Source organism: Lepidochelys olivacea, assembly GCF_965140295.1.
Source record: "Lepidochelys olivacea isolate rLepOli2 genome assembly, chromosome: 4".
Lineage (NCBI taxonomy): Eukaryota > Metazoa > Chordata > Testudines > Cheloniidae > Lepidochelys > Lepidochelys olivacea.
In genome coordinates this window covers 128308817-128336592 of record NC_140414.1, presented here as the reverse complement: position 1 = coordinate 128336592, position 27776 = coordinate 128308817, and the positions used below count along the sequence as shown (strand labels likewise).

The 27776-nt window shown below is 39.4% G+C and overlaps 1 protein-coding gene across 1 annotated transcript in view; it reads left to right on the top strand.

Moving 5' to 3' along the window:
* DOK7 (docking protein 7) overlaps nucleotides 1–27776 on the top strand; it is a gene marked incomplete at its 3' end in the record, with an annotated part of 107982 nt that overhangs the window by 57577 nt on the left and 22629 nt on the right. The window contains exon 8 of the mRNA XM_084625317.1: nucleotides 21718–21760. Within this exon, the coding sequence (XP_084481443.1) occupies nucleotides 21718–21760 (43 nt within the window). The remainder of the gene's footprint in view (nucleotides 1–21717; nucleotides 21761–27776) is intronic.

The following is a 27776-nucleotide window of genomic DNA, read 5'->3' as shown; positions in this document are numbered from 1 at the left end:
CATTTGGCATAAAATCAGAACAGTTTTCAGGCTATTTCTATCCATTTCTATTAATAGTATTCTCTTCAATTACATCTCATTTGGTGCTCTTAGTTAGGGCCAGACTGTGATACCTTTACTTACAATGAGTAGTACTTTGCTTCCCATTGACTTAAATGTGGCTACTCATGGTGGAAGATGAGCAAGGGTATCCCAGCATGGCATTTTACCTGCATCAGTTTATTGGCTACGGCTACGGCTACACTACAGAGCATGCAGCTGCACCACTCTAGTGCTTCGAGTGCAGAAGCTCTAAGCTGATGGGAGAGAGCTCTTCCATTGACTTACCTATTCCAGGCCCCGCAAGCGGCGGTAGCTATGTCAGCAGGAGAAGCTCTCCCACCGACCTAGTGCTGTCCACACTTGCACTTAGGTCATTGTAACTCGTGTTGCTCCGGGGCGTGGCTGATTCAGACCCTTGAGCGACATAACTTATACTGACGTAAGTGGTACTGCGTATGTAGCCTTAGGCAACAAAGCTTCTACAGAGGCAGTGACAATAGCAATTATCCTTTGCATGAACTCAGGGCACCTTAAATAATTACCTCATAACATCCCCCTGAAACAGAGAAGGAATCTGAGGATCACTTCACTCACCACTGAATTGCAGCCACTTCTGAAGCAGTTTGCATCAACTGAAAACGGCATACAGCAGCAGTATACCAGTCTAAGCCTGGAAGGGAAGAATACTTTCCCAAATGAAGCTGTTAGGGAGATATTCTGTAAAATAGGTGGCCAGAATGCAATAATTGGAGCTGGAATTTGGACAAGACCCCAGGGTTAACATCCTTACTCTTATAAAAAGTGCCATGGGATCCTTAATGGCAAGTGATGATGACCTTTTTATATCTCATTCCACAGACAGTCCTTCCAGTGATACAGGGTTCCCTAGCTCTATTGGTTTATTACTGACTCAAAGAGAAAGAGAGTCTTCTACTTGTATCATCAGCATCATTTCCTACAGGACCTTATTAGTGCTCCTTGGAGGTCTTCCCTGCGAATACTATAATGCGTGGCTCCCAATTCCCCAACAAGCAAGATGAGGCCCAGCTTCCACATGAGTTGTTAGAAAATGTTTTGGTGAGGTTCCCTGTAGTCTTTGAGAGATGCGGAGCACCTGCAATTTTAATGGTTGACCAAAGGTTTCTCTAGAAAAGCACAGGGAGACTGAGACACTGGTTTGGAGCCCTACTAAAAGGGTCCCATCTTGGATGGGAGACATTCAAAGAACACACAGATGCTGTAGGAAATTATGTTGGTGACATAAATGGATGGCACTTCCCTGAGTCAGTACCACAACCATGATACTGGAGGTGCTATTTTAACCCACACTGTGTGTGTGGGAAGGGGGATGGGGGGGTAGGATTTTTGTTTCCCTCTAATGGCTGGTGTATATAAGAAGTTTTTTGTGTCTGCTGCTGCTTTCAGCGAGTGGGCTTATTCCTTCAATTTGAGAGTAGAGGCTCATGCATTAAGTGCTGAAGGTTCCTGATTTGATCACCATCATTGGCATAACTAGGGCCTGTTTATTGTATCTTTCAGATGAGATGTAAATTAGATAAACTGACCATCTGTCATGAAAGACCCCATCGCACTTTTCATCAGAGTAGAGATCTTAATCCAAAGTGGTTATTATAAATAAGAACTATAGGAGCTCAGCACCTCTGAGGATCAGGCCCTAAAATACTAGATTGCCCAAAGATCTACATTTGGAAAGGAACTGGCTGGCATAAGAGAACTGGTAAGTGAAATGGTATCAAACACCTCAAGAATGATAACAACTGAGGATGATTTTAGTATATTAATTCCCTGTAGTGAAATAATTGCTTAGAGTGCTGGGTGGACAGCTCATCATTATTTATCCACATGGCCTAAGCAGACACTTTTGCCAAAGCATTTGTCTGTCGATAAGCTGAATAGGATATTGATAGTTTGGATATTGATCCATTTTACCCAGTCAGAATGAGTAAATGAGAAAAACCACTTGTACTTGTGAAAGAAAAAGAAGCTGAACGATATACGATATATAAGAGCAAAAATTACAAGAGCTGACTACCCTCCTCTTTCTCATCTGGGAGCAAGAGCTTCTCTGGAGAGAGAAAGAATTAGCTGTTTTAGAGGAGACGGAGGAGGAATCTTGACAGAGAATCAGGAAAAATGGTTGTCTTCTGAATTGATGGTAAAGAGTACAATCAGAACACTGGGACTATGGCTAAGACAGGAAAAAGGAAAAGAAAGCATTTTTCTTCTGAATCAAACCCGTTCCTCACTAGAAGAATTATCAGTTGGAACACTATACAATGAAGTGGCGGAATTTGCCGAAAAGAACAACATCCTATACCTTCCTTCTTTTAAGATACAGAAAGAAGAATCACCACTCCAGCATCACACGGCAGAAGAAAGTATTCCTTTTACCCATTCAGTCAAAGAAAAGATAATAGAAGAGACTCCTCTTATGAGAAGGATATACTGTGGAATATGGGCTGTTCTAGGGATGACAAATTCTGGCAGAACCCAGAGGCATGCATTGTGCCCTAGTTATTAAAGCAGAAGGCTGGGATTAGGATTCCTTAGTTCCTTAGCCAGATGTACCTTTGAGTTGCTCTATGGCCATAAACAAGTAATTTAAGAACGTCTCTTTTCCTTGGTTTGTCCTTCTGAAAAATGGGTATAATGTTCACCTACCTCACAAGGCTCTTGTGAAGCTCATTTAAGCCATATTTGCAAAGATCTTGTGATTAAAAGAAGGTATGTAAGAATTATTATTTATTAGCCAGCAGTGCCAAAGTAACTGCATGAGTCAGAAAAGGACTCTGTAAATGACAGTAGGATATGAGTGATATGCATGAAATGTCTGGAGGCTTGGCAATAATCCACTATGGACAGATAGGACCTGAAGGTGAGAGAAAATGGATACCGAATGAACCTAGAGTCTTTTACCAAAAACCTTTTCCATGTAATCACTTAAAGTTGACAATATGGACAAGTTTGCAATGATGACTTTGACCATGCTGATCTAGGAAGTCTATTAATCCAGGAGCACACCTATATCCTTATATGGACTATATGCTTTTCAGAGCTAGCTCTCAAGAAGGTGACAGACATAGCTACAGAGTGGCCAGTAGATGCATTATAGAAGTATGATTTTTGTCATCAACTTTACAGAGTGCCAGTTGATATCAACTCAGAAAATATATCTAGGAGTTATATGTTCAGAATAGGATGAGGGCAGTTTCAGAAAACCATCAGTCATTCTAGTGTGGATGGAAAATCAACAGGCATCTGCCATGCAGGCTCTAAGACTAACATGATTAAAGTTTTTTTTTCCTGCAAAAAATGGTTCTTGGATCATTCTGCACATTGCTACAAATGTTCCCATTGGAATACTGGAACTGTATGGAAGGCATCTTGGGAAAAGCTTCAAGTGATTCTTCAGACTCTACACAGCAGAGTGAGTAAGGACTCAATCCACTGCTGCTTCTACCTTCTCCCATCCAGAGTAATAGCAACAAATTTCAACAGCTTGGCTGTTTGCTCCTTGCAGAGGTCAGCACAGAGCATGTAGCGTGATTAGGAGAGATACGAAGACATGAATTTTCTTCAATGCAATGCCATAAAACTAGCCATTCTCACTTTTCAGGCACATCTTGCGCAGCAAATTATGATGGTAAAGTTGGACAACATGGAGTCTGTTCCCTCCGTATTCTAGAAAGAAAACACAGGAAGTGTGAGAGAGAAAGGACCTAGCGGTTTGAGAGTGGGACTAGATTTTAGGACATCCTGAGTTCTAAGCCTGGCTCTACCTCTCTCTTCTTCTGTGGCCTTAGGGAAGTCAACGACGCCTCATTTTGCCCGTCTGGTAGTACAGGCATGATAATATTTACCTCCTTCCTGGAACTATTGGCAGGATTGAATAGATGTTTGTATAGCATTTTGACTGTGTAAAGTAATATACAAATGCTAGCCCTTCACTCATTCCTCTCTCAGGCAAACTCTGAAGTCAACAGCAGTTTTGCCAGAGAAAGGGCTGAGTCAAGATTCCAGGATCTGGCCCATGGTGAGATGCTTAAGAGCAGCTAAACTTGCGGTGCTTCTATAGCTATTCAAAAATCTGCTGAGGAGCCTTAGCAGGGTATTTCTGTTAGTTGGCCAGTCCCCTTGCAAGCCAATAATTAAGTCATTGCTGGATTTTCTTTGTGAGCTAGCTCATATGTAAGTTATTTCAAAGGCCAGGGTCAGGCCCATGGCAGCACAAAACTACCTGAAAGCTGCTTTAGATGAGGAGTTGAGGATTCCCCCAGCCTGAGGGAATTCTTGCCTGATGTAAAGTCAGCATAGCTGATTTCTGTTCCAGTCCCGCCTGCCGCACCCCACTCCCTCATGGTATGGGAGCATGTTGTAGATAGCAGGGGATATGACAGGAACTCACTGTGCTCTGGCCGGTCTCATGGCTCGTTGGTCGCCATCACAAGCTGGTGCAAGTTGAAGGAGCTTGGGGTTTAAGCTGCTCTAACTCACTCTGGGGATCAATTTGGCCTCCAACTAGGCCTGGTATTGTGGAGCAGGGAAGGTAACTTAGAGCAGCCTTTGCTCTTCCATCTACTCTGCAGCATCTGCTCCTGTGGAATTTTCGATTTAGCCATCAATGTATGTAACAATACTATGTGGGATTAAAAAACAGTTCTTAGATTGTGAGCTCTTTGGGACATTTTATTATATAGATATGTTGTCGGTGCCACTTTAATCCATATAATAGTAATAATTTCACCCAATTGAACTGTTGTTTAGGACAGGATGTTTTCTGAGTTTACAAATGCATAGGGTGCAGGAAATATTCTCTTCTTTGGCTCCAGATCAGAAACGTGCAAAGGAGAAGCAGTAGCACAAATTAGGGGCAGGAAGAGCACTGAAAAAGGAGGCCTCAATTCTCTGGTATGGTTGAAGCATGCACACACAAGTCCAGAGGGTAGGTAGAAAAGTGGCTTTAGAGCCTTTTATACTCCCTTGATCCTGGGGCATTTGGGTCCTGGTCCTTAGTGTAAATTAGAGGAGCCAGCTGCCAATGAATTCAAGGTACTGTTCCAGCAGCATGGAATCAGCTGGGCATAAAAGAGTCCTGCCAGGTTCGTTCTTTCCCAGCTATCCCCTCTGCACGGGATACTCTAGCTGCTCTGTGCCACCCAAAAATTCCCCAAATAGCATATCTGAATTTTGTGCAGCACTGTGCAAAATTCCTCCAGTTGAAGTGAGAGTAAGGGTTGTTGCAGAGCGTGTGGGTATTCGGGTGATGATTGCTATAGAAATCCTGATAATAATAGTAATTAATAATTTGCAACACTACTCTTCATAAGCAGAGGCAACATGCAAGACAGACCCTGTATCTGGGTCAGTATCAAAGTACTGCAAGATGCTCCAGGTTTTGTGATTAAGTTTTATCGCTGGTGCCAATTTCTAACTTCAGTGATGGGCTGCAAATGAGCTGAAAATAATTTTTGTCTTCACTATATTAAATTTTGCTGCTCATGACTTCTCGCCCATTCTTTCTTTCTTCTGGCCGTTTCCCGTTCATGATGGAACTGTGAATGGGAAATGGACAGAAGTAAAAGTAAGAATGGGGGAGAAGTCATGAACAGCAAAATTAATATAGTGAAGAGAAAAAATATTTTAGTTAATTATTTTAACACATTCAGTGATCACAGGAGAAAAATTCCTTACCTGTTGTTTTTTTCTGGAGAAGTTGACTAACCTCAGCTTTAAACAAGGGGCAACATCCAGCGGTTAGAAAGGAGAGAAAATGGATACAAAGGTGTTTTTCATGAAAGGTTTCCATTTTTATTTGATTTGGCTTGCTCATGTGTTTTGTTATGGCCCCTTGTGTTCCTCTGTTTGTGTGGTGAAAGAAACTCAGGTTATAACAAGATTTTTACTTTCTGTCCTTATGTGGAATGGGCTTGAAGGAAGGAGTCAGATCCTCATCTGATATGAACTGGCACAGCTCCATTGTCTGACGACCTGGCCCAAGTATATTTTAAGTGCTGGTTCATGAAAGCAGAATTTTATCTGTCACTTTGTAGGAACAGTGTCAATGGGAAAAGAACAAGGAGCAGATCCTCACTAATATAGTCCTTAGCTGCAAATTTCAAAGTTGTAATCACAGCGTACTGTAAACCCCAGAAACTATTGTTAGTTTTGCTGCTGTGTTCGCACTTCAGACACAGAGGTTCTTTTAGTTGTAGCATGATGCCAGACCTGTGTCTCTACCAGCTTTTGTAGCAATTCCACATTTGATCCCCTCTGGCTTTACTGTGTGTTTGTTATTGTAGAAGTGCCCAGTAGCCATGCCGCTATAATTAAGCGGCGGTGTTTGTTATTTTCAGGGGTTTCCCAGCTTTGCAGGGTCCTATCACTCATCAGTAAAGTTTTATCGCAGGCAATAACTTAGCATGCAGTGGAAAATATCTTGTTTTAGTTTTTTATAATTGCTTGAATTGCTTTTAGGTTATTGATGTTTTAGAACAAGTACAAATAATTGTGATAAGTTAATAGCCTATTGCCATGCATGCACAAAAACTACTTTACAATGAAATTCCCTCCGAATTTCTGCTATGACTGTTGGCTGAAATTCATTCCTTTTCATTGTGAAAGGACAAATGCCCCACTGAAGCCCTAGATGAAGGATTTAAGTGAGTCACTGGACCCTATGCATGATGTCTAACCTGCTGTGAATTTTACACAATCAGTGTACACAGTGCTCACATAAAAGCCTTGTTAATATCTATCGGGTCAAAAAAAAACTGTTTTGTTTCTAAAAGTCATTCCTGTTCATTACAGTATTACAAGAGTATAATGAATAATTCCACGGACAATTACTGAATTTTCAAAGTTACTGATAGCCAACTTTTTTATAACTATAGAACTTTATAACTTAGCACTATATTTATGTTGGCTGTCTTTAAGCCTTGAAACTACGTCATGGTTTTCTACATAGAAAATTATTTGTTATTTAAATTGGGGCTTAGTTACTCCACCATTACACACATCGAATAGTACCTCACTCTGCACAGTCTGATTGCTTCACTGGCCTAGTTGAATACTAAGGTGCTACTCACCGTGAATCTGTGTGGCACCATTAGGCACATGCTTATGAATTTGAACAAATAACGGAGTTGATCCTGTGACATGCTAAATGATGCCTGTGAAGTCCTGTGGAACCTCAGCTGCCATTGAATTCAGAGTAAAGAAGGGCAGGGTCAGACCCACAGTTTGTTAGATGCACACAGTGTATCACCCCTGTTCAGAGGGTTTGCATAAGGTACTAGCTGGGTCGCATTTCAGCCCTATTTTGAGGATGAGCTGGTCTTGAATGGTGCAGAGGCCTTCTATGAGTTCTTTGCTTGAGGTGAGCTTCGCTCAGTATAGAATGAGTGTGAATTAGCAGCTTTAATGCAATAGAAAAGTCTGATGCAGTAAGTATGGGACCGTTGAGTGGCTTTTTATTTTTAAATCATCTATCATTCCTGCAGTAGTGTGACATTACCTCCTGCTGGAAATGACAGTATATGGCTGTTTGCCTTTCTATTCAAGAGTTTCCATTGGCTCTGATGAGACCTATATAGTCAAATGGCTGCCATGCTCTGTTGAGAATTTAGTATAATTACTAATCACAATTTATTTGGACAAATGTAGAAGAACTTGCTATTTTGTCCAGTCATCATAACTGGATTTATTTTGAAACTATCTATTTTCATGTGTGTGAAGGGCTACAAGTGTTGTCTTGTGTATTGATTCTTCAACTGCCCCATCTTTCTGAATTTTGTACCAAGACAGATGGGCTACAAATTTGTATTCTGGACAGTTTACATTGATTTTACTATTCATGTATCTCTAGTCAAAAGGGCTTAATCACTTCTAAAAAAGAAATGATTCATAGCAAATCTTGTCTTTTTGTGTGGCTCAGGAGATGATAGACAGCCTGGGTTATGCTTTTCCTTTAGTTATTTTATGAAGTAATAACAGGAAATGGGTATGCATGGTCTATTAATTATTTAAACAACAAACAAGCCTTTTTCCATGAATCCTTATTACCCGTGAAAGTGGCAATAATTAATGCAATGCTAAGGTTGTACTGCTGTGCACTTATAAATCAGGATGAATGCATACTAATAACTTCCCCTTTTTGCATATGTATTACAATGCAATCTTTTATTATCAGATAAAATTTCTCTGATGCACAGTCACATAGATGACATTTAGAAGGTCACATTCTATGTCTCAAATAAGACAATCTAAAAGTATTACTTTTTTTTCTTACACCCTACAGTGAGCTTTGGTCATCTGTCTGGGATATGTTTAGACAATTTAAAAATATATTATTGGAAGTGTTATTTGCATCTCTCCGTTTCTAATATCAGATGCCTAATTATCAGGAGTGCATTTGAACAGGATTCAGGATGCGAGAAAAATTGAAAGTAATATTTTAAAATATCTCCAGAATAGCCATTCTATGTATAAAAATGCTTTACAGTCTGATATTGGAGCATCTATCAGGGCTGGAAAAAATGCTGTATGTTCTATTAGTTAGCAGAGGAATTGTCTCTTTCCATTGGTTTAAAACGTCTGTCCAGATCCTTTGGTGGAGTAAATCAGCATAGCTCAATTGAAATAAATGCAGCTACATCAGTTTATACCAGTTGAGGATTTGATCCTCTTTGTCTAGTCTCGAGGAGTCATGATATATTAAACCTTAAATTTGTCATTGAGACTGGACTGATTATTGCCTATTCTAGAATCTTTACTGAGTAATTCTGGAGTGGAATTCCACATTTGGAAGAAAGAAGGAACCATTTTTGTGGAGTTTTTGTTTTAATGGTGATTGAAGGCACCCTGATGTTTGGAATGTAAGGAACAAAATGGCCCCTTGCTAACTCCTGTCTGCCTGCAAACCTATCAGGCTGGGGTTACAATCTGCAGACTTTGATAAATGCCATATGTGGGCTGGAAACCCGGAAGATGGAGCCAGAGAGCAACACTCAAGAGTAGGGAGCAGAGACAGCTTGCCAATGCCACAGTCAGGTGTAACTATCAATGGGAAGACAGGACCGTGCTTTGGCTGGTAACTCAGCAGAAGGCAGTTTAAAAAAATAAGTCAAGGTGGTTTAGGTTGGACATTAGGAAAAACTTCCTAACTGTCAGGGGAGTTAAGCACTGGAATAAATTGCCTAGGGAGGTTGTGGAATCTCCATCATTGGAGATTTTTAAGAGCAGGTTAGACAAACACCTGCCAGGGATGGTCTAGATCAGTGGTTCTCAAAGCCGGTCCGCTGCTTATTCAGGGAAAGCCCCTGGGGGGCTGGGCCGGTTTGTTTATCAGCCGTGTCCACAGGTTCGGCTGATCGCGGCTCCCACTGGCCGCGGTTCACCGCTCCAGGCCAAAGGGGGCTGCGGGAAGCGGTGCGGGCCGAGGGATGTGGTGGCCGCCCTGTGGACGTGGCGGGTAAACAAACTGGCCCGGCCCGCCAGGGGCTTTCCCTGAACAAGTGGCAGACCGGCTTTGAGAACCACTGGTCTAGATAATACTTGTCCTGCCATGAGTGCATGGGACTGGACTAGATGACCTGTTGAGGTTCCTTCCAGTCCTATGATTCTATGAAAATATTCCCAGGTGAGGTGGACTGGTAGGCAGAATGAAGCTGAGGCAGTTAACAGTGCATGATAAATGCAGTTTGCCTTGTGACTGTTATCACTATGGAGGTACATGCCCATTTAAATCTGTAGGTCCATAAATCTGGGGCCTTTATGCAAATAACAAAATGTCCCAGTTTTCATTTATTATGAATATGCATTATCTCATTTGCATATTGTTTAATTTTCATCGAAGGTTGTTTTGATTTTCTACTCTTGTCCCCGCACTACAGTATCAGTTACAGGGCATGCTATAAACGTCAGTGGAAAATAAATAATTTTATGGGACATTTGGAGCTAGATCCACAAAAGAATTTAGGCACCTAAATCCACAATTTAGATCCTCAAACCCCTCACTCAGCTCCCAAATAACATTGCAGGTAACTGAATTTCCTAGATACCTAAAATTCCACTGGTAAAGTCCCCTAGACACCTAAATTTCTGCTACTGGGTATATGCATAGCGCTTAAGTCCTGATGTTTGGGCACCTAGCTCTTGCCTGAACCCCAGTGGAATCTTCAGACTAGGCATTTCTCCCAAAGATCTTGCCTCTGGGGCCCAATTCAATAGGCGAATTGGCCTCACACAGAATACTGCTGCTGATGCTGCTGTGATCCTCTTACATCCTCTCACCAGATATGAGAGACCCAGGTTCAAATTCTCCCTCTGGCTAATGTGGAGCGGGGATTTGAACCAAGCTATCCCACTCTTGGGTGACTGCCCTAGCCACTGGGCTAGTGGGTATTATGGAGTGGGTCTCTCTCAATCTCTCCTGTTGAAGTTGGTCCACTTTGTATAAAAATCTATGGTCATTAGAACAGGGACTTGAACGCAGGTCTTCCACATTCTGGTTGAGTGCTCTAACCACTACCCTATTGACACCAGCTATCCCATCCTTCTCCTCAGGAATACAATGCTCACAATCATCATGGTTGAAAGAGAACGCTATGTGTACTACTGCTGCGGTGATTTGCTTGGTGTCAAATCCTACCTGCTGCCGGTGTGTGAGGCCTTCTGTGCCCACAATGGAACTGCCATTTTGTGTCACTAGAGCAACCTATTATATGTAATGTACACAGATTGGGCAGGGGAGGGAAGGCAGACATGATTTCAGGTGTACCGCTTCTCCAGCACCAGCGTGACTCTCTGGATAGCTGCACAGTGAGGCCAGTGGATCTGCCGCCATACAGATGCACTAGCTACTCATTGCATAGACAAATCGGGGCCAGGGGAGAGTAGTAGCCTCCCCAGAAATTTAGAGATTGCATAAGTAAATAAAGGAAATACTGAGTTTGGAACAGAAGCTTGTTTATCTCACTTTATTAAAAGTGGACAAATTTAGTCATGGTACAAAAATTACTCATTTTTTTGAACATGAACAAAAATAACGACTTATACATTCAAAAAAATGTTCCAAATGATCTTTATCCTAGGTTTCCTGAAATGAATTCCTCTGCAACATCTGCAAGCTGTAGCTTTTTTCCTTGCCTACATATAAAATTTTATCTGTGTGTACATGTAAAATCATACAGCATTGGAGGTGTGATTGTCCCATTGTGGATCAAAGCTATGTTTTAGCATAGCAGAGAGCACTGAAACTACACTCACTCACAGTGTTGGTTGCTGGTATCACCAAAATGATATTCATCCACATCATCACTTCAGAAAACAGCTGACATTTGATTTGGCTTAGTGAACTGAGATATTTATGAACTGACTTCAGTGATCTTTCTGTAAGCTGACAGTTGGCTTGCAACAGATGAAGCTGAGTAATCAGAAAATCATAGATGAAATTGAAACCATTCACCTGAAGCAGGCCTTGAACTTGCAAAAATGATGTTTGGAGTTATGAGAGTTTCAAAATTTTGAATATTTTGGTAGCCTTTCTATTCAAATATTGATTGACTAATGGACATTGTAAAATCAATTACTTTGAAGCAGATGTACATACAACATTCCTTTGCTGCACTGGGTTCATCTGTGCCTGTTTGCAGTTTCTTGGAAACTTTTCTCTTCTGTGCTGACCCTCTCCAACTTGAAACTTTTCTGGGGGATTTGCTGCCAAAATAAATTCTAGCTTTCATCTGATTGGATGGACTAAAGTAAATTAAGTGTCATTTTCATAAAAGATTGGCCTTCTGTTGCTGAAATGTCTGACACTTGCAGAGTTTTGGACATATCTAGCACATTTAGAACGTTTCAAGCTAGTTCAATACCAAAAAGGAAGTTCAACTTTCCATTTGAGTTGTTACACCATCAGTTTGAGTGCTCATTCAGGATCTTTAGTAGCATGCTTTGCAACCTTCGGAGATGCACAAAGTGAAAGGTAGTTCTCAGAAATTGAAGCCAGTGCTTCTGCAGAGAAAGTCCATTTTTTTGGACAGAGGATATTGATGCTTGGCAATGTACTTAACACTTCATATTTAATGTCCTGAAATGTAATATTTCGTTTGGGTGATTTTAAATTACATTTTGTGATTTTTGTAAATAGTTTCAAGAGTATCTATTAGGATAGTATTATTTTTAAAAAGTCCCAGCATGCCAAATTCAAAGCATGTCCATAGCAATGAGTTATGTAGCTCTTGCAGTCTAATTGATACGCCTGTTACTAAGCCTGCCATATTAGCAGCACCCTGATAACGTCCATGATAGTTGCTGAGCCTCTGATTTAGACACAGTAGTGTATCTTTAATTATTGACACATATACCTCTGCAGATGTACAGGTTATATTGTACAATCCGGTGAACTCTTCATCAACGTTCATGTCCACATATAATCCACATATAATATCCATAAAACCACTTGCTCTTTGTTGGAGAATTCCGTTGTTTCAACTACCATAATTGTAGACCACTTTCCAGGAAATTTCTCAGAAATCTCCCTCCTGGATTTAAGACTCATGGTTTCCACTATCTCATTTTGAATAACTACATTTGTGAATTTATCTTGACTCTTTTTTTAAACCACTTTGAAATATCAGGATTACATTCTGCCTGCAGACAAAACAGTTGAACATAGCTGCAGTCAAGCTGTCCACGTAAGGGTGTATTTTCAGCTTGATCAGTGTAATGGCTCTGGAGTGCAAGTCCTTGTATGCCAAGATAATGTATGATACTTAGTATTTTTTTTTAGGGTTGTCTAGTTTCTTTTGAGAGTTCTGAAAACTTAGCATATCACCAACGTTCTTTGTGATATTTTGAAGACTATCAACTGCTTGGTGGTGATGCGGAAAAGCTTGGTGTCTCAGAAATTTGTCTCAAGCCTTGTTCCAGTCAGAGAATCCAGACTCTGGGAAAGCGTCATCTGTCTACTTAGTCAAAAGTAGTTTATACTTAAAAGTTGTACAACGGTAGAAACAAAGTACACTGTCACTAGTCTCAGAATAATGGAGCCATTGAAAATCATCAAAGCAGGATGAACAGAAAGAATGGCTTGCTTATCCAAAGTTGTGCACAGTTAATTACTTAAGTCGTCGTGGCTGAGGGGTCTCAGAAATGCTAAAAGTATCAGGGAGCTGACATTTGGTTCCTATACAGGTGATGTTGGAGACATTTGATTACTATGACCAGCAGAAGCTGATTCACTTATTGGAAGGGTAGTTTTCCTGTTTTTAATCAGCCATGTTTTAAATGATTTCATTTTAGCACCTTGAAAATATACTTTTGGTTTTTGTACTCCATTTAATCACTACCATGTTTTTGGGGGGCTAGGGTTAAAAAATACATTGTCTATCCTCCTGCAGGCCTGATGTTGGACCATGCAACAGTTCTATTGCCAATCTGTGCCTAAGTAAGGCGTAACCTGTGCAGCAGCACTAATTAATGGTGGATTGGGTACCATTGCACTCATCAATACTTTCCACCTTGTATTTATGTATGAAATTCTTCGCACCAAGCAGAATTAATCTCTGACTAGAGCTGGTTGGGAATTTACCACCAGGATGCAGGAAAGCCAGGTTCAAGTCTCTGATCTGCCTGATGTAGGCAAGGGACTTGACCGTGGGTCTCTCGCATTGTGAGTGTCCTAACCATCCAGCTACAGAGCCAGTCTCCGGCTGGCTCAATCTCTCCTGGTGGAGCTGTTCTACTATGTATAACTAATTAAATATTCACTGGCCCAACGTGTAAGTCCCTAGTCTCAGTCAGGCAGAGGAGGGACTTGGGAGTATGGTTCTCTCATATCCCAGATGAGTGCCCTAACCACTAAGCTATTGGCTATTTTGAAGTGGGCTCTTCCTGTTTTTTTTTAAATATAGAAAGGTTTCAACTTTGTCCCAATGTGGAACCTAATGCCAAAAACCTCAACATTTTTCACAAAATGGAATTCTTGTTTTCCAGACAAGACTGGGTGCCATCCTACTGAGCAATCACAATCTTCTATCTGGTAGCTTTCAAGATCAGTTTTTCATGTCAGTTGCTATAAATTTCTTCATTTTGCACATAATATGAGAGCCTATCTGGAATATAAATCCTCATATAGCAAGGTTTATGCCAACAGAGAACTAGTGTGGGGGAGGGGCTATAAAGAAACTTTCCTTGTACACAGGTTATTTTTGCATCGTCACTGAAGCATGTGGGGCTAGCCACTGTCAGAGTTAGGATACCACATTATATGAACATTCGTGTGACCCAGTGTGTCAGTTCTGTGTTCCTGTGCATATGGCCCTGAATTAGGAACTCTGGTTCCAATTCATCCAGTAATAGCATGGACATGTAGTGGGGTGTGGTGGCTGCAGAGAGATTGTTGTGGCTCCCTTATCCCTGGCTGCTTGGCCCAGGCGGAAGTTAAAGCAACAGGGAATCTATTCTAATTTCTGAGCTTTTATCACCGGGGATCAGGCATAGTGGAACCTGGTTTCACCACATTCCTGGCACAGCCACGCCCACCCAGCCCCAAACAGGTTCCCTTCTCCCCTTATTATACTGAGGAGGTAGGGGACAACTGGCCTAGGAAGTGGTGATGCCACCTACATCAGTTTAAAGCTGTCAGAAATTTCCCTATGCAGGGAAATTCTCCAGTACAAATATCCAGTTGGTTTAAGCTTGCTGTGTGCCATTTTATTTGGTGGAGCAGAGAACCTGGGCTGTTGAGCCTTATCCTGCATCTACTGAAGTGAAAGACAAAGCTCCCATTAACTTTAGCAGTGCAGGATCGGGGCTCTATGAAGTGATACATGTGATGAGATCAATTGTTGTATATTAATATTTCAGTAGTTTGGAAATGAGATTGTAGGCCTATTAAGAAAGGAAAAGCTGCACATTCTACATGTGACAGTGTTCCTGACTGGCTTATAGTTTTAAGTGAAATCTGGTTAAGTAAATCAGTAGTTTAATAGGATTTAAAGTGGACAAATACCATCTTAATATAAACTGGATGAACGCACTGCTATGGAATAGGCACATTTAAAAGCATCCTTTTTTGGGCCATAAAAAATCTTGTGCCATGGTCCTGATTTGCAAACATGGAAATGCGTGCCACAGTTAGGTTACGCTTAGTCGGGGGTAACCGAGCTAATCTGCGAATAATGATCCAGTGTATCCACCTAGTAGGTCCTTCTGACATCTATCATTGAACCCTACCCAAGATATTTGAAAGTAGAACATCAAAAATGAATGTCATCTGACAGCAACCAGATCCCTACCAGGGTTAAAATAGCCTTGGACATGAAGTTCATGATGTGCAATACGCAAATGGTACATATCCGTTTACTGTGGGTGTTGTAATGGTGAGGTTGTTTGAACTAAGTCCATGCATTACATTATTTCAATACCCAGCTCCTGGGTCATAGATAAAAAAGCCTGCATTAGAAAGCTGCTTCACCTAAATTATTTCATGAGTCATAGCAGAATGGTTGGATTTATGCATAAACTTTGTCCACGCTTCATACCATACATAACAAAGATACACATAATTTAAGTTAGGTAAATTATCTTCTTGCTGCTTTGACTCAATTATAATTTACAGATCTATACTATGCACCTCTTTATATTTTTCATTTTGTATTTGAGAATGTTGTGTTACATTTGTAAATTTATGCAATAATCTGAAAATGGTGCAGACAGACAAGAACCCTTTTTTTGTTTCCTTACACCCCTGCCCCGCCAACTTTTGTATACTACTTAAGGGTCTGACAATGTTGTCATTACTGTGGCAAAAGTCATAGTGACTGGGTGGATTTTTTTCCCTAAATAAGGATTGTAGGCTATGGCCAAAAGATGTAGAAACAGCAAAATATGGCATATTGCATAAAAGGATGGACAATGCAATTCTGTTTGAGTATGGCACTTTTCTGCAAAGTTACTCAGTAAAAATGTCATAATGGAGTTCAATGTTGGCTGTTTTTCAGTGATTATCTAGTTATTCAGTCTACCAATTCTATAATTTTTTTACCTGTCTAGTTGTATCTAATTATATCTTATTCCACCTAGTATCTAATCTTATCTATCTTAATCTGGTCCAGATATTCAAATCTAGCTAATCTAATTTAACTGTATATCTAAAATCTTATCTAATTTTACCTAATCTTTTCTAATTAACCATTTCTATCTTTATATCTACTATTGTAATCTAACTATTCTACTTTAATTATATATCTAAAAATCGTATTTATTTGATTTTCTCTGTATAATTTTTCCTAATCTATCTGCCCATTTGCAACACACTCCTCATGGTAACTGAGTGTTCTCATTATTATTATTATTATTTTATTCAGTATTTGTATTGTAATAGCACCTCGCAGCCCCATTGTGCTAGGCACTGTACAAAAAGGTAAAAAGGGATGATCTGAGGCTTTTAATTATTTCCATATCAAATTAGCTCAGTTTACAAGTATAAAGGTGGTTTTCTGGACTGCTAGGAATGCAAGCTCATCCTTACATCTGAAAATCAAGCTGAATTCTTTCTAGCTCTCACATCAGCAACCCTAACAATTCTGCAAATGAAATTTAATTAACAATTCTATGGATGGTGCATGAGCCAACAAAGAATCCTACTCATTCTCCTGTAGGTGTTAAGCTTCTGCAGTGCTGACAGGTCTAAAAAGGAGCAAAATCTTATTTTTGTCAGTTAAGTGAGTAGTTATGACTTTAAATACATACAGGGAGCAGAGCTGTTGAGTTAGAAGGTGCCAAAGCCACTTTTCAGATGATAACTTCAAGTAAGAAAAACTGAATACATTAATAGTAAACTATTCAGAATATTAGAATACTTTCAGTTTACTACCACCATACCGGCGTCCTACCTCTCACTCAGGACCTGTAATATCTTGCTATCTATTTATATGACTGTACTTTGACAAAACAGTTAAAAGAACACTCTACAGGTTGCTATTTAATTCTGGCCCTTTACACATCCATCCTGTATGCTGAATGAGGAAGGGGCTGTCTCATTTTAATGCAGGGCAGGAAGGGTCCTTGACTTAACCTGTTCTTAAAAACCTCTCAGGATGGGGATTCCACAATCTTCCTTGGAAGCCTATTCCAGCACTAACTATCCTTATTGTTAGAAAGTTTTTTCTAATATCTAACCTAAATCTCCCTTGCTGCTGATAAGCTGATTACGTTTTATCCTACCTTCAGTGGACGTGGTGAGCAATTGATCACCATCCTCTTTAAAATATCCCTTAACATATTTTAAGACTGTTATTAGGTCTCTCTCCCCGCCCCGCCCCCCCCAGTCGTCTTTTCTCAAGGCTACACATGTCCAATTTTTTACTTTCCTCATACGTCAGTTTTTCTAAAGCTTTTCTCATTTTTGTTGATTTACTCTGGCTTCTCTCCAATTTGCCCACATCTTTCTTAAAGTGTGGCACCCAAAACGAGGACACAGTATTCCAGCTGAGCCCTCACCAATGCTGAGTAGAGTGGGACAGTTACCTCCCATATCTTATAAATGACACTTCTTTTACACATCCGAGAATATAAAACTGAAAAACTAAAACTACTGCCTAGCCAGTTATTCCCCACCTTGTATTTGTAAATTTGATTGTTCTGTCTTAAGTGTAGTACTTTACACTTATCTTTATTGGAATTCATCTTGTTGATTTCAGATCAATTCTTCAATTTGTCCAGGTTGTTTTGACTTCTAATCCTGTCCTCTAAAGTGCTTGCAACCACCCCATTTTGGCATTATCCACAAATTTTATAAGCATAATCTCTCGCTAATGAAAATATTGAATACTACTGGACCCAGGACATACTCTTGCGGGACCCCACTTGATACACCCTCCCAGAGAACCATTGGTAACTACTCTTTGAGTACAGTCTTTCAATCAGTTATTGTAACAAGGCGTTTGCTTTCCCTCGCAACAAATCAGCCAGAGACCCCTTCTGAGTGGATTCAGAGTAACAGCCGTGTTAGTCTGTATTCGCAAAAAGAAAAGGAGTACGTTAGTCTCTAAGGTGCCACAAGTACTCCTTTTCTTCTGAGTGGAATCACCCGTGCTTTTTATTTTCAGTGTCAGCTCCCACCACCTTCTATTTACAGTCTGCTCCAAACCAGCAACCTGCGGGACAGCTAGCTAGCTAACTTCTCCAGCCAGCCGGGATGCACAGCCTTTGGCAGCTCTTCCCTTTCTTTCTTTCTTTCTTTCTTTCTTTCTTTCTTTCTTTCTTTCTTTCTTTCTTTCTTTCTTTCTTTCTCTCTCTCTCTCTCTCCCCCCTTCACTTCCTGCCTGCCTGCCAGCTTTATATAGTCCCCTGGTTAATAAGGCCCTCAGGTGCTTCTCTTCTAGCAATTAGGCATGGCATACTCAGCCAGCCCCAATTAATACTTCTTAATTGGAGCTGGGCTAACAGAGGCCTGGCTCAGGACCTCCTGGCCAGCACCCTGTTACAGTTATGAACCCACTTAATAGTAATTTAACCTAGAAATTTAACATTTCTGCAGTTTGCTTATGGGAATGTTGTAGGACTGTGACAAAAGCCTCATTAAAATCAAGGCATATAATGTCTTCAGCTTTCACCTTATCCACTAGGCCAGTATCCCTGTCAAAGAAGGAAATCTGGTTGGTTAAGCATGATTTAGTTCTTGACAAATCTATGTTGGCTATTACATATTACTCTGTTATCCTCTAAGTGCTTACCAATTAATTGTTTAGTAATTTGTTCCAGTATCTTTCCAGGTATTGAAGTTAGGTTGACTGGTCTATAATTCCCTAGGTCCCCTTTGTTCCCCCTTTTAAAGATATGTGCTATGTTTGCCCTTCTCCAGTCCTTTGGGACTTCCCCCATCCTCTATGAGTTATGAAATATAATCACTAATAGTTTGGAGATTGCTTCAGCTAGTTCCTTAAATACTTTAGGGTGAATTTCATCAGACCCTGCCAACCTGAATATATCTAACTTATCTAAATAGTCTTTATCTTTCTCTATTCCGGCTTGTGTTCTGTTCTCTTATTGTTAATATTAACTGTGTTAAGTATCTGATCATGATTAAACTTTAATGAAGGCTGAAGCAAAATAGGTGTTAAAAACTTCAGCCTTGATATCATAATTCATATGCACAATGGGGAAAAATTAAAGTTGCACTGACAACCTTAAATCTAGCTTTTTCTCACTTTTGAGTGCTTGACTTTGCAAGCTAACTAAAATGTTCTTTGAACACGGGTTTTGTGTATGTAATTATGTAGGGGGTTTTTAAAGGGAAAAGGTAAAAACAAATTAGTATATGTACACAACCCTTCATCATTAGCAGGGTGTGAACCCTAAATCTACAGCACTGTAATCTGTCACTTGAGGTACTGGATTAATTAAATTAACTGGCAGCTACTGTTCTTGTGGTAGCATGGGCCTAGCGTTAGAATATTCACGTTCAGTTTTCCAGAATTTTCCTGAGGAACACAAATGAGAGCTGTGGTGATTGTGAACGTATTATAACCTAGCAACCCTGAGTTGCCATGGGACAAAAGAAAAAAAAAGGCACTTCTCTAGCCTCAGGGAGTCACCTCTGCAGAATTAAAATGGAGATGATATAGCTTCTCAAAAATCGTTGCAAGAATCTATTATAATGAAAAAGTTAGGCAACCAAAATATGTCAATGCCCCTTATAATTGTTGATATAATAGATCAACTCCCCTTATAATAGCAACTTTCCTCCCAAAAGAACTCAAAACACTTTTCAGACTTTACATATGCAAAAAAACATTTTACTCGCCACTGAAATGCATCCACTTGTAGATTGGCACTCAGTAACTATAGAAATGAACAGCAACACTTGAGTTTAATTTGATCAAATGCTCTTTTCTTTTTCTGAAATGCTGCTAGATTTATCCTTCAGAAATGAAATCTTGGCTCTGCTTCTTTTTATAGGGTGTTTTCTTTCCTTCCAGTGTAAACAATTGCTCATCATCAATCTCCCCAATGTTAAAAAATATAGCAAGCAGGATTACACAAGTAAATATTGAAGCTTTAGATTTCATGACTGTAGTGGAGTCAGTCAACGCCTGAAATTGTCTCCTGTGTGCTCTTCCCACAGGTAGAGGTGGTTTTACATTGCAAATCTAAATACTTGTCTCTTGTTGTTTAACATTAAAAGAGCTTGAGCAGAATTCTTTCTACTGTCTAGTTCTTCTTGGAGGAGCATCCTTTTGGGTGCTCCACTATAGGTGTCTAGAAACCCTAAAGTGGAGCATCCACAGGGACAACCCATCTTGAAGAACCTCAATTACCACACAAGATAAGGAACCTTCTCTTCATTCCCTGAACCAATATTCTTTCTTCTTATCTTTAGGGCCCAATCCCACTCCCATTCAAATAGATGGGAGTCTTTCCATTTACTTTAATGGGAGTTGGACCAGGTCCCTAATACTGTATTTATTTATTTTTTACTGAATTTATGTATATAACTTCTGAACAGAGGTAGGCAGTTGAGAATAAGAACTTGAAGGAAGTAAATAAATTGAAAGATTTTTATTGCATGAGTTTGTCCCTGAATTAATGGGTTATCAACCAAAAAAAGCATAAGCAAAGTCTGACATTATATAGGCATTGGAAAAGATATAGGGATGCTAGAGTAAAAATAACAGCCTTTTGAAGATCGCCTAACAGATTGATTACTAGTAAAAACTTGAGCTGTACATCTGCCACAGTGTTTAGATTTTTCTCACAGATAATGAATCATCCCACACAGTTCTCCCCAGTCATCAGTGTTTGGTGCCACACTACACTGTCACCCAGTGGCATATCGCATCATGGTTTTTAGATTTTAAAATAACACATTTTCTGTGTGCATGTTTCCTGCAGGAATTCCATGTGACTTGAATTTCGATGTAGCTAATAATTAATGTGGACAGTTTTATTTTGTTTTCTACTGATTGAGAAAAATTATTTCAGATTTTTTTGGAAGTCTAACTCTGCTTGTGGCGAGGTGAATGTGATCTATTATATTGCATATGGAGAGACTCAAGCACACATACAGCCTTACGTTAAACCTGTTACTCTGATTTTATCTAATCTTGAATTAGAGAGTTGAGCTGCTTTTTTCTCACTTAATTCATAATTACATAAGAACATAACATAAGAATGGCCATACTGGGTCAGGCCAAAGGTCCATCCAGCCCAGTATTCTGTCTACTGATAGTGGCCAGTGCCAGGTGCCCCAGAGGGAGTGAACCTAACAGGTAATGATCAAGTGATGTCTCTCCTGCCATCCATCTCCACCCTCTGACAAACAGAGTCTAGGGACACCATTCCTTACCCATCCTGGCTAATAGCTATTAATGAATAATTAATTCATAATCAGTGCTGAGTTTCAGAGTAGCTGTTTTTGTATGTTTCAAAGCAGTCAAAGTAAAGTTAGTGACCCTTAAAAGTATATTGTAGACATTTCATATAGGTATTGTTTATACATTTTTTCCAGGGTATTTTTGTTGCTGTTCCGGATCTTAAACAGGCTTTTTTGCGTAACTAAAGACTCCTTCACAATGTTGATTGTACTTTTGTGTAACCTTTGTTACATGTAAAGAGAGATTTCATTCTAACCCTTTCTGTTTTGTTTAGGGAACAGCAGTTTTACAGTCTGGAGTCTTACCAGCTCTCCCAGGTAGGAGCCCATTTAGTTGTTTGGTTTGCTAAATATTACTATTTGTAATCCCAATTTGCCAAAAAGGGTGTGTGTGGGGGTGCAAATTGAAGGCCAAATCTTGCAGTCTGCGGGATTGTTGACCATATAAGGACACTACATTCGGGACTGAGTTTCTTTGTGGAAAAGGATTCCCCCTGCGGTTGGCTATTCTAGTGCAGTCTGTATGATTTACATTTTTGTAAAATATATTAAAAATCTGTAGTGTCTTCAACTGCTGTTCAACACAAGACATGGGTTCACAAACTTGAAAAACAGTATTTAATTTAGAGGTAAGGTTGCTCAAGTGCATTTCCTACCAATACAATCAATAAGGTCGGGGTGAATGGTTAAGGCTAAGTAGCATCCAGAGTAAACTCAGCTCACATGACTTCCACTCAAGCTCATTCATATTTCCAGGCAGCCGAAGACTCTTCACCTCCACAACAAGCTTCCTTTCGCTGCGCACATAGAACCATTCATAATGTACACGTCCAGGTCCTCTCAATAACATTCAGATGCATAGGGCCAGAACCTCAGCTAGTTTAAATCAGTGCAGCTCCATTGTGGAACTACACTGATTCACAAAAGCTGGAAAAGAAGCTACAAATCTGGCTTACAAGATTAACTATGACCTCAGGTTACTTAGGTAACGACAACATGTTATATACTTTTGCATGGAAACTATGTCTGTCAGTAAAATATCTTACTCTCCCTAAGGTCTCTGTCTAATTTACCATATTGTTCCAGCACCTTCTCTTTCAGAGAAAGGTATAACACGATCTAATGGCTGGAAGATGAAGCTATACAAATTCAGACTGGAAATAAGGCGTAAATTTTTAAAGGTGAGATAATTAACCATTGGAACAATTTACCAAGGGTGGTGGTGGATTCTCCATCACTAAGTATTTTCAAATCAAGATTGGATGTTTTTCTAAAATACATGTTTTAGGGATTATTTTTGGGGACGTTCTATGGCTTGTGTTATGTCGGTCAGAGTAGATGATCATAATATTCTCTTTTAGCCTTGGAATCTATGAATCGTCTTGGTCTCTGATAAGATTTCATTTTTATTATCTGAAAAGAGTACAGTCAATCTGAGGTATGTAGCACCCCGACATTGTCTTTGGTGAAGACCGTTGCAAAGAAGTTGTATAGCAACTCTGCAACATCCTTATCTTCCTTAACTGCTCCCTTTACTTCCTGGTAGCCCCATGGACCCACTGATTTTGTCCTAGGTTTCCTGCTTCTGATATACATAAAAAACAAAACAAAATTGTGTTTACATATTTGTTTTTCATTTTAAACCATCTATCCTACTTCTTTAACAGCTGGATTTTATGATATCACGAATAGATTGATTCTGGAATGAACAAATCAAACACCAGAAAGTCTTCTAATGAAGATCACTTGTTATTAGGATGATTTGCATTGTGTAAGGAGGAAAAACTTCATTTAGAACCATATGGCAACTCTTGTCCTCTGTTACTGCAGTACAGTCAGTGGAGTTACTCCAGATTTATACAGGTGTAACAGAAAGCAGAATTTGGATGACTGCTTCTAATTTTGTCCTCTTTCCTTCTAATATTTAGTAATGTTATCCTAAACAAATTAGAGGTCTGCTTTATGATGGAAATGTTTATAAAATAGAACAAATGAAGTTTAAACTAATTAAGGATTAAAATTCAGCAAGGCCTCCTATTTGTAGTTGCAATTTTTAGCTGCAATATTTCGGTCGCCATTATTTCAACTTGCAAAACTATAGGTTCAAATAATAGCACATAGACTACTTACTCCATGATTTTGTGTGCAGAGGAAGTAGTTGTCTAAATACCAGTATTTGCACCTTCAATACTTTGCAGGAGCACAAGATGTAGGTGTAAATTTCAGCTTTGAAAAGGATCACTTGATTGTGGCAACTTGCACTTTTTATCTGTGGTATATCTTCATCTGGCGAGTATTTGTATCTCTAATTGCCTGATTTGTGCCTGCTGTCAAGTAGGTATAGGTACACGCACACAGATTTGTGCTCACAATTAATGTGCAGATTTCCTGGGAGTATGCTGGGTCAGCAAAAAGGGAGGCCACCCTTGAAAAAATACATCATACTTTTTGGCTTTTTTATATATTACGCACTAGAACATTTTACTTAAGCAAATAAGCATTTTCTTACAGTGATGATACTCAGAAGTAATGGAATAATTCTAATGCATTGCAGGAGGATATAATACAAAGGGCTGGATTGTTACTCTTGTTAGTAGTGCCTTACTCCTTGAGTAGTCACACTGAGATGAATAGGGATACTAAGGGCAGGTCTACACTACAGGGCTAAGTCGACTTAAGTTACGAAACTCCAGCTATGTGAATAACGTAGCTGGAGTCGACATACCTTAGTGGTGTCTACATTGCACTAGGTAGACAGGGGAAACCCTCCTGTCGACTTACCTTACACTTCTCGTGCCGGTGGAGTAGCAAAGTCAACGGGAGAGTGATCAGCAGTCGATTTAGCGTGTCTTCACTAGACCCGCTAAATCGACACCCTGGTGGATCGATCGTCATGCATCACTCCCCTGGTAAGTGGAGACAAGCCCTAAGAGTATTACTTAACATGAGTAATGGTGTAACAATCTAGCTCCAAGTAATTTAAAAGTCAAATGACAACTTCAACAGAACAAAAACAATAGTGGAATTATTAATGGGATCATAATAATATAAATGCATGTAATGAAGCTGGCAAAAGGAAGAGCATGCTGTGGTTTTGCATCTGAGTATATTTCAACGTGTTATCTTTTAGCAAAGGAAATGTAATCATAATGAGAGTATAATGGCTATATCTACAGGAAATGTTTGCTCATCTAAGCAAAGCAAATCTAACAGTACATTATATAAACCCACTGATGTAGTTCAGAAGATCAAGATGTTCATGAGATGAAGAATTCTGCCATAATTTTAAAAAAAAGTATGCATAAAGAAAAACCTAGTTGGGATTATAATATTTTTTGCAGCAGAGAAAGAGAGTCACACAACATTATTATAAATGTGCCACTAAGAGAAATTTCTTTGAAAATTTACAATCTTCTCCCTGTTATCCATCTGAACACAAGGAAAATGGGAAACAGAGGCAAAGCTCTCTTAAAATTTACAATTAAATATCCACTTAGTGAGAAAATAGATCTTTTCTTTAAAGGGTGAGAAGATTTGAAAGTCATTGACACAAGCAAAAATACATGGCAAGAATATTAATTGAAAATGGATCAATATAATTCACCATCTGACAGAAAGAAGAAGAAATCAGCAGGATAAAGAAAAGTGGGGATTTGAACGCAACTAGTGGGCAAGATATAGAATGTGTGATAAAGATCAGAAAATGCAAGAGTGGCAAAGGAAGGTAAGAACACTTCTATAAAAGTCCAAAACAATCTTTTTTTTTTAATTATTCCTTCATCTAACTTTTATTTTCTTAGCCTCCTTTGTGATATCTTCATCTCTTCTACTTTTTTATAACTGCATCTTTGGAATTTCTTTTTAAATTCTGTATAAGAAACCCACACAACTTCTTTCTCAGTGTCTCATCTTTATCATTCTCAGATGCTTCCTTTTAAAGTATTGTCTTTGTATTTGCAGACTCATCAAATGTAACTGATGTGTTGCAATGCTTCGGAAAGTAATACTATCCTGATATCTTGCTTCCTTCATCTTTAATCCAGGTCACGTTGTTCTCCAATCGTATTTCAAAGAATTGTATCAGGCTTAGGGAGCCTCATTAGAGCTTGCCCACATTTCTTTATTACATATATTTTTTTATCTCCGTTTTCATCCCCTGCCTTTCATTTGCTGGTGCCAAACTAAAGACCATCTCTGACCAGGAGTTTTGAGAAAAATCACTTAATTTGAGGTAACTGATCTAATGAATTGGCCAAATAGGCCATGCACACGAAAAGCCATGGTGCAAGCTGTACGCATTCACGTGTATAATTTGTGCGTGTAACTGCATGCACAATTCTGTTACCTGAACATGCAGCAACCCAATTAGTCACATGCCTGTTTCTCTGTGCATCTTAATCCTCAATTTACATAAACAATTGCCTGAACTATGCACATAAATACCTTGCACAAATGCAAAGACATCTTTGCAGTGCCATGAAGTTCTATGTGCTCTCTAAAACATTTCTCTTGCTAATCACTTCAGTTTTGAATGAACAACTGGAGTTACATGTTCAGCTACCAGTGGCATGAACACAATAGGTTAAATATTTCTCAGCTTAAAAGAAATGTGTTTAATTCTAATATCAACTCAAACATGCTGTGGAAAAAGTGTTCACAAATATGTCAGTGAATAACACTTTTGTTTAAATGTCTTTCAAGAACTGCTACTAAGTGCAAAATAACCTGGTGAAATTAATAATTTAATTCTGTTTTAAAATCATATGTTGTATCTGTCTTAAAAACTTCAGCAAGGCTGAGCAGAATGAGATGGAAGTAGACTCCCTGGAAAACTTGGTTCTGCTGGATTTGCAGGACTAAGATATCCTGAGCTCCATTATGGCATTGTGATAGTATCTATGGGAGAAGCTGGAATGGAGCTGTTCCCTGTAGGTATGTGTGCTCAAGTAAGCACGATGCCTTCAGGAGCCGGTAGTACCACCACAGAACCAGCTTTGAAGAAGGAAGTCCCTTCTGATTAGGGGAAGCTCTGCTGGCAAGTGCTTGAAAAGGATAGGCCAATATTCCCTCCACCTCCCCATCCTTTGCAACAACTAGCACCATTGGTGACTCTAGCCTTGCACAGGACCTATGTATTGGGACAAAGTTGTGGTGGCCTCACAGTTTCTACCACCACTTTTTGCACTCACAGGAGTCAGACAGAATTTTGCCTTCATTTTTTAATTGCCTGTGCAAAATCAGGAACTTAATTAGAATCGTAGCAGATAATCCCCCCCTAAAGCAGTGAACCTGAATATAATTAGGCATCATCATCATTAAAACTTTTCATTTCTTGTGCATGCAGTTCCTTTTTTTCATCTTTCAAATGATAGGTATCATCTGCATCACAACAGAGCTTTCTCCACGTGACAACTTCTTTGCTTGTTATACAAAAGCTGCATAAAGCTTGACTTGGAAATGTTCTGGAGGATGAATAAAGGAATATAGGCAAAACAGTGCCATGGAATGGAATGCACTGAAATGTCAGGATGCTAATTATGAACATGGTATCTTGGTTAAATTGTTGTTATGTAGATAAAGAACGGAAGAGAGAAACCCAAGACAGCTTAAAGTGATATATATAACGGAGAGGGAATGGGTACTGAAATTAAACCAAACTATCTGGTAATTTAGCTCTTATGAAGAAGAAGAAGAAGAGGCTTTTTAGGAGCACATCTCTTTTACTGCAGAACTGTTCAGCCTCGTTCCCCTCTCCTGAAGCTAGTTACTGTTGTACCTTCATTGATTTCAGGGGGGTTATTCCTGACTTAGATCACTGCAAGAGAAGAATCCGTGCCATGGTGACTTGGTGGCCACTGACAAGGCTGAAGGCAATTTATAATTCATGAAAGCATGGCAGGAAATTTATCATCAGTCCTTGAGGTGGGGGAAAGATAAAGTAGACTGTAATATTTTATTGGACCAAAAAAGGATTATATTTTGAACATTGTCCACAGTTAATATGTCATCCTTGGCAGTGATAGAGATTTTAATATAGCAGAGTTTTTATGATGAGAAATTGATTAATAATAAATAGTCTTCTGTCATATGACTTACTCTTGCTTGACTGTACTGAATCTTATGAGCACACAATTAAAATTCCTTTAGAAAAAAGGAAATGAGCTCAGAAAAAGTGTAGATAAACTGGTACAGAATTTTAATCAGTTTATATATCTTATTTAATGTGCCTGAAATCTTGGCCTGAGTGCACATCTGAATAATGGGATCTGTGCTGGGGCAAGAAGGGAAGGAATCCTTCCTATAACACCATGGGCACTTGCAGAATCACTCAGTG